The 283-nt window shown below is 68.2% G+C and overlaps 1 protein-coding gene across 1 annotated transcript in view; it reads right to left on the bottom strand.

Annotated features, from left to right (window-relative positions):
- Nucleotides 1-283, bottom strand: part of LOC102499047 (zinc finger CCHC domain-containing protein 14) — a gene marked incomplete at its 3' end in the record, with an annotated part of 72,788 nt that overhangs the window by 64,235 nt on the left and 8,270 nt on the right. The window contains 1 exon segment of the mRNA XM_027773443.1: nt 1-275. Coding sequence (XP_027629244.1) covers nt 1-275 — 275 coding nt within the window.

Raw genomic sequence — 283 nt, 5'->3', positions numbered from 1 at the left:
CCGTGGCCGCCGCCGCCACCGCAGCTCAGGCTGCTCTGGATCTGCGTGAGCTCCTGGCGCAGCACCTGCTTCTGGTGGAAGCTGAAGGCCGGGTGGTTGGAGGCCATGGTGAAGAGCAGCAGGAACTCATCGCCCGTGCGGCCCTCGTTGAGCTGCAGCCCGTAGTTGTGGATGATGGAGTCGATGTGCGTGAGCGTGCGGTAGAGCACGCCTGCCGCCTCGCGCTGCTCCGAGCCCAGCAGCGCCAGCGACACCAGCAGCTTGCTGCGCCCCACCTCCTCCG

Source organism: Tupaia chinensis, unplaced genomic scaffold, assembly GCF_000334495.1.
Source record: "Tupaia chinensis unplaced genomic scaffold, TupChi_1.0 Scaffold000355_1, whole genome shotgun sequence".
Taxonomy (NCBI): Eukaryota; Metazoa; Chordata; class Mammalia; order Scandentia; family Tupaiidae; genus Tupaia; species Tupaia belangeri.
This window is presented reverse-complemented; position numbering and strand designations above follow the sequence as displayed.